Source organism: Pocillopora damicornis, chromosome 7, assembly GCF_964200805.1.
Source record: "Pocillopora damicornis chromosome 7, jaPocDami1.2, whole genome shotgun sequence".
NCBI classification, from domain to species: Eukaryota; Metazoa; Cnidaria; class Anthozoa; order Scleractinia; family Pocilloporidae; genus Pocillopora; species Pocillopora damicornis.
This window is the reverse complement of record NC_142676.1, coordinates 22247946-22255529: the sequence shown is the minus strand read 5'-3', so window position 1 is coordinate 22255529 and position 7584 is coordinate 22247946. Positions and strand designations below refer to the sequence as shown.

General features: G+C 39.0%; 1 protein-coding gene across 1 annotated transcript; it reads right to left on the bottom strand.

Annotated features, from left to right (window-relative positions):
- Positions 1 to 1938: 1938 nt before the first annotated feature.
- On the bottom strand, positions 1939 to 7584 carry LOC149043144 (CUB and peptidase domain-containing protein 1-like). Its single transcript, XM_089213700.1, has 5 exons — positions 7459 to 7584; positions 7068 to 7128; positions 6269 to 6367; positions 5650 to 5806; positions 1939 to 2128 (listed from the first exon to the last, which is right to left on the bottom strand). Exons 3-5 carry the CDS (start codon positions 6360 to 6362, stop codon positions 1939 to 1941), a joined length of 441 nt encoding a protein of 146 aa, XP_089069826.1. The 5' UTR covers positions 6363 to 6367; positions 7068 to 7128; positions 7459 to 7584.

Here is a 7584-nt window from a genome sequence, read left to right as displayed (position 1 = left end):
TACAACTGTTTAAGTAGTTCAGTTTTGATTAATGCCAAGATCGTTTTATCTACAATAATAGTAGTAACCGTAGCTACCGAAATCTCCCAAAATCAAAGTAAGTAGTATTTATGAGCGAGATTCTGTACATTAAGTGGTCAATTATGGTAAAAGTTGCATTGTTTATCTTTATTTTAATACCCCTCATTTGAGGATCCTGTATTATGCATCCAACCTGTATTTAGCGGTCACCACGCCATTCCATATGGGTTTAATTATTTGTGATTTGATCGTTTGTTCAACTTCCGGAACTATCCATTCAAGTACTATGATTTAGGACGTACCGAGTATGGGGTACAGGACGTACTCCGTATGTCCTTGTTGCAGTGAAGAGGTTAATACAGGTTCGATTGTAGGGGTAGAATTTTCAGAACCTTATTTAACTCAGATGAGTCATGTTCTTAGATTTATGAAATGTCCTTACCTTTAAAAATCACAGAGAACTCTCTCGTATCATATCCATACTTGTTAAAGGCAACAGAGGTGCAATTTGACTCCTTATAGAACTGAAAGGCTGCAGCATATGTTGTGTTCACCAACACGGTAGAGTTTCGTATTACTGCTGTGTATATCGGTGGAGTTCCAGTCACTGGAATTTTCACTCTGTAACCTGGGAGAGCTTCCACAACGGCAGGTAAGGTTATTTTGGGTGGGGCTAACGAAAAGTTGCAAAAAAAAATGAAATGAAAAATAGCTCGTAGTCAGACGAAGTTGGTAATACACGACATCTCTCCGCATTCGTTTTATAATAACATATATGGAAAACGAAATGCGCGGGGAGTTTTGGTATTGAGACATGTCTCAGAGTGCAATGATCTTACATCGTAAAATATGGCTAAGAAAAATGCCGATCGGGAGGATTGTCGGTGCGCAAACCATCTCCGAATGGACAACGGTCGAAATAGGAATGTGCAGCCTTGACTACGTCTTTTGACAGGAATAACAGTGATGGTAAAGCCTAAAACGGAAGTAATCACCAGAAACTACAACGGACACACAGGATGTGAGTAAGTGTTATTGGTTTTACGTGTAAAATATTCATATTTCGAAATATTTACCGTCGTAAATCGACCGTATTTCGTTCCCCATACTATTCCTTATAACGTGTTCAAATTTTCAACGGTTCCTCTCGTAACTTAACACCGAGTCACACAACGCGTGACGCGTCCATGAATTAATCGTTGGCTTTTTCTCGAGACGCGAGCTTGGGTTGCCTGTGCTTGATTAAAATCAAAACGTCCAGCAAAGCGCAAACAACTGGCTAAATGTCGGTGAGTGATGGGCTCCCAAAAACGGCTATGACAAAAATGTTTAAAAGGTAAGAACTGGAGGACCTGAACAAAATTACATCAGAGTTTACGCAACAGCTAGTACGAATGACAGGGATTACATTGCGAGAGTGATAGCCTTCGTGTAAAGCCAATTCTAACTGAGAAAGATCGCAAATACTCAATTGTTCCTGACAGAAAGTTTAAAAGTTGATCCTGATTCTTGCGGGAGGATCCCCAAGACTCTGGAAACAATGCAAAGGTAAGTGGCCGCACCAATGAAAACTGAGTCAAATCTTTGCATGTATATTATTATCAAGTAATCACACGATTTTATCTCCTGCAAATTGGGACAAATCAGGACTCGTAACGTTTTCATAAACTACACATTGAACTTACCCTAGGAGCTCGTGCAATTTGGTTAGCTTTTAAATAGTTTACTTGTGTTGATTTTTCCCAAATTGCACTCGAAATCATGTGATTACCTATAGGAAATAGTTGCCATCGTCCATGAGAGGTTCAGTGACGCCGCTGATAAAAAACGATTTCAGTTGTATAATTATTTTGTTTCTCTCTTTGAGATAACATTACACTGTCACCACTTCATTAAACATTTTGAGAGATTTCCATCCTAAGAACTATACAAACCAGCTGGAACCGTTTTGAAACGGAAGAAGAATCCTCTTTTTCCGACAAAGGAGTCTGTGTGGAATGTTATCAAGGCGAAGTTTCCATAAACAGCAACTGTCTGCCCAGTCCTCCGACCACAGTATTCACCAAGGGTATAGTTCTGATCATTAGCAATCTTCACTATGTCATAACTAGTGAGGAAAATATTAATCGAAGATTTTTTCACAGAAAAACATATTATCCATGATCGAGTTTACTTGACTATAATTAATCTTCAACAAAGATAGAATGAAAGAATAAAGTACAATTTTAAAGATCCACTGATAGTTGAAACGACATTAAAAGTCGTTGAGCTAATTGGAAACCACGAGACATAGCTAGGGATGAAGCTGGCAAATTTAACTATCGTTTCTAATATGTGACCCTCTACGGGATTTCAGGGAATAAGGTGAACGCACGCTCACGGTACACTAGCACGCTTACACAAAAGAACGAGCTTTTAGCACATTAGCTGCGTCTAAGTTACCTGCCTCATTAACTTGGCAGCCATTGTCTTGCTTCGCACGTTAGAAACAAAGGAACGGGTTAAGATCTTGCTTGCAACTTTGCACGATATAACACGGTGACCGTGCCAATTTTATAACACGCTTCTTAAAGTTAAAGTTGCTTTCGATTTGTACAAGAAGTATGTCCTAAGCTTTAAGGCTTTTTAGCTTACCGATACGCCCGACCGATGTACGATACTCAGTATTCAGTGTAACTAATTCGCCAAACATTAAGGACTATCTCGACTTGTTGTGCATTATTTCAAACTGTGTTTGAGTTTTTTCTTACATTTTCGAATTCCTCATTTTCTTAAAACAGCTTGCGAAACACGGGCCGAACGAGTAGACTCCTCTGCTCTTGAAATCGTGCATGAACTTTTGAAGGTAGTAAGCACAAGCTTTTAAAATAATAAGAGCGAACCTGTATGATGCAAAGCAAACGGCTCGAGTGTAAACGGTGTTCTCACCGTGTTTGTCTGTTCTGCTAGTCTCCGAGGCATTATTTATTTATTTTGTTAAATTTGTAAACCGACAAGTACGACAGTCCGTGTGGTGCAGTGGTAGCGTCGTCGTTTTTTTTTCTTTCTACGGATGGAGTTTACAAAATAATGAAATATCTTCTATACCCTTTTGTTATAAACAGACAGTCTATTTGCCAAAGTTTAAGCGTTATAGATTACTTTGACTGTCGTCACCTAACCTTTTTGTAAATGCATTATTTTGGGCACATAAATGATTTTCTAGTTTGCGTTTCATGCCCTCTTTATTCTCTTAATAGTTAGCAATGTTTACTTACGAGGATCAGCCAAAATCAAAATAACTCAGAAGGCAGTTTTGTTGAACAATGGCTAAACTCTGTTCAATTAACCGACCCATAATGTTTTCATGTTAAATGATAGACTAAACATAATAAAATAATAAACTAGTTTTCTTAAGTCTGTGGATAAGAGTCCTCCTCTTTCCTCTATATTTCATGTTAATGCGAGCGGCTATCTGATTTCACTGCTCACTCAAACATAGCGAGTCAAACTTCCTTTATAAAACGGACACAAGAAAGCCTGATTTTCCGCTATCCAACTGCTGGAAATCTTTAGTTCCTGACGTGTTGCACCTGGCCATCTCGTCGTCCGTGAAGAGAACATCAACAGAAGCAAGGGCGGCAGTAAACATCTCAGTTCCCTTCGCTACAATTGCGGTTACTTTGGTTCGTTGCTGATTCGTTGGACCGTGGCTGCCTGATACTATTAGGGAGACGTTCTGATCAAAAGGCTGCAGAGGTGGTCTTGATGGCACCATTGGCGAAGAAAGCACGAGCGACAGGTTTTCTTTGTGGCTTTGACAGAGTGTGCTCAGGACGGGACGCTGAAATTCAGTGGGCTATTTACTGAATGTGGCTGTTTTCTGATAAGTCTGAGCAGGGAGGCTGCTACAGAAACTCACCAGAGATGCAATTGCTTTGGAATTCAGCGTTGAGAAGTCCGAATCATCATCAAATGACGGCATAGAAGTAGGCTCCGACTCATGCTGATGGAGACACTTGAGTGCTGTGAACTACTTAACTACTTCTGTCAGGTTCAATATATGCTGTCGGAGCTCGGTAGTCAAATACTTGTTATATGCTGTTCACTTCAATTCACTTTTCCCATAATAATTAAGTTGTTGTAGATGCAGAAAAGAAAAGTCACACAATGTACGCGCGATCGAGGATACACTTAATTTCACTTTGTCTCAGAATAATAAGTTGTTCCAAATACCGAGCTTTTGTTTCAGAAAGGAAAAACTCACAACTCACACGCCTGCACTTTCGATCGTTCAGATAAATCACACTCCGAAAAGTTAATGTCAACATCGGAGTCAATTTCCTGATCAGTTTTGTCGCTGCTGTCAGAACCGTAGACGTACGGTTGATCATCTTCCACTTCTGTTGGTCTAGCGCGAAAACAATCTTCTGCCAGGGACTCTGAATCTTTTCCGCAGTTCAGAAAGTATGAGAATTCATGACTTTGAGGTTGCATTTTGAAACTTGATAATGAACGATCACGAAGCGTTGGCTTGTTCCTTTGTGCGTGCAAATGTTTTAACTATGGAAACCAAAAGCAAGTGAATGCACGCACAGGGTCCAGAGGAGTTTGAAACTTTTAAGTTTGCTCAGTTTGCGAACTGAAAAACTCGTTAATATCTTTGACAATTTTAATTTTAATTATCCTCGCGTTACAGTTGCGTTGCGCAAGGTATAGACCGCAGTTCTAAAGACTAAGAGCTCGTAAGATGCCAAGATCGGCGTACAAGAAATAATTCGTGGCTTCTCTAGGAAAGCTTCGTTTTGCGCTAGCTAACTAGCAGTTATTTATTTAAAAAATGCCGGTTTACATAGAGTGACGAACAGCGACCGCGTAGGGACATAGAGCCGGATATCTGTTGCGAAAGGATTCACAAAGATTCGGTACTTACAGAAGCGGTAAGGATTTATATATTACAGGTAAGAATTAAGTTTTAAAAAAGTAATTCATGTGTTCAAACTGAGCTCCTCCGGACCTAGTGTTCACTGAATTCCTTGTGAAAATCCTGGGGGAAAGAGCCGTGATTTGCCGTGGATGTTTCCTTTTTTTTATTACAACTTTCGGATAGGACAGAAGATCTTCATTTTCGCCTGTATTTTGTAAGTAATACACTGTACAAACACCATTTTCACAATAATTTACTGTTAAAAAAGGAACAAAAAAATCTAGTGTGTTGTAATAACAAAGTTCTATACCGTGTTAGCCAGATCTGAACAACACACACTTTTTAAAATCAATTGTTGTTATGCGCATATCTGCACGGTAAGCGTGTTATGCCACTAGTGTGCGAGCGTGTCATAACGTGCCGTGTGCGTGCGTTCACATTATTCCCTGAAATCCTGTGGAGGGTCACATATAGAGAAACGCAACGGAAATGACGAAATATTTTCTTGTATAATGATACGAAGGTTTGAAGGAAGTTTTCCTTGCATTTTTTGGACGAGTGTTGTAAAGTTTGCTTCAGCTAAATCATCTGCCCTAGTTTGAATTTTTTATGAAGCTTATTTTGCAAGAGTAGCATCCAAACATAATAGCAGAAACAGAACTCTTGGACCGGACGCCTTTAATGAAAAAATAATCAATTCGTGGCAGAGAGGACTATCTTACCTGCATGATGGGTGAAACTCCACATCAAAGTCAACGAAATATATTCCCATTGGCCCTCCGGGTGGAATAGGAACAGAGTATTCACAATCCATACCTGCTGGATATCTAAATGGATATCCTGGACTTTTCAATGTGCTGTTTACCAAAACCCCACATTCTAAAGAAATAGTAGTGTCAGTACACCTTTGTCACTATCTATTTTTTTTCAACAATGTAGAAATTGTAATAATACTATTATTATTATTATCATTATTATTATTACTATCGTATAATTAATATTGCTATTTGACGTGAGGGTTTGTCACCCTAATGCCCACTCGTACCGGAACATGGGTACGAGAAAAAGCGCCAGTATTCTAGAAGAGTACTTTATGTGGAAAGAGGAACATTCACCCCGCTGGTTTTTACGACAACGAGTGGGATGGGGAAATAATGTCTTAGGTTTCACTGTAGATCGGCAGAGTTCATTGCCTCAAAGAAAGAAGAGCAATATTCCACAGCCATCTCCTGGATAAGAACTCAAGTTTCGTTTGCGCTTTTGCGATCTGCTCTTGCCTGTTTAAGAGGCTCCGGGAACATTATCAAAGTTCAGCATGACATTAACAACTTCATTTCCCACCTTGTGTAGCGAAGGCACTAGAATTTCCATTCCACGCGTTCAAATAAATTGCCAAAAGCAGTGCCATAATGAGCGGGGGTTCCACTGCAACCATAGTTTCTGAAAACGGGTAAAACAGAGTAAAAGAGAAATTAATTCAGTGATAAATCGATTTTATCACCTATCGTATAGAATATCAATATTTGTATTAATTTCCAAATGATCATATTTAATTCTTTCGCCGATTGGTGACAACCAGGTGCAGAAACTCTCTTATAATAGCTCACATAACGCGAAGGCAGGTTTAATTGTGGTCTGTCCAAGCTTCTCCTACGGATCTCTGAGTTGACAAATGATTGCAATGTCATATAAAGCTGTTGCCCAGACGTCACATGGCAAATAATGTACACTCTAAGGTAGCTTCCTGTCAAAAACGCTGCTTCCTACAAGAATTCGTACTTATCTGAGGATATGTTCCAAAAATAATGCCCTTTCGAAAACGTTTGATCCTCTCGCCGAGTAATTCTCATCAACTGTCGATCAAATATTTCATGGTGCATGCAAAAACTCGAGGTGTTTTACAGCAAGTTTTATAGTACGAATACATTTAACCATTTGGGCTGACTGTGTTAGAGAAAGCGAAATCACAGTTTTAGCAAATGTGATTATTCTTATGTATTACTATTTGTTTCGTTGGATCAACCAAACCAATCTTTGTCTTGATCGTAACCATTTCAAGAACAGAAAATTTAATAAATGCCATGTTTTGGTTGCTTAACATCTACTTGACAGGAAGGACACAAGAAAAACATATTCTTACCAATAAAATGACGTTTCGCACCAGTTTATTGATACTCTCTGTCCTTTTACGCCCAAACCACCTGTTTGGAAAATAGGAACCGGAAAAATTGTTCAAGCGAAATTCTCTGAAACAAAAAAGGAATCACGGGAAACACATATGTCTGATTAAAACGAGAAAAAAATTCTACGAGAAATGCTTTCGGTCAGCGCACAAAGCTAAATCTATTTCACATCACCGCTTTTAAATTCTGGAAAGCTTTTAGGAAGTTACAGAGCTTCCGCGATTTGTTTCGTTGAGTTTGTTTGTCAGTAAAGTGATGAACAAGACAGTTGATCCTGTGTTACTAAATTAGAATGATATTCGGTTTTTACAAGAGTTCTAACGATGGAGTTCTTTAAGATTTTCTTACCTCCGTTAACTGATGGGCGCCTCTTCGCTCTGAAGTTTAAATTAAGTTACCAAGACTTTCAAATCTCTTCATAATCGAGAAACTAATGATATTTTTTCAGAGTTGTTTTCATACCGCATAGAGAGC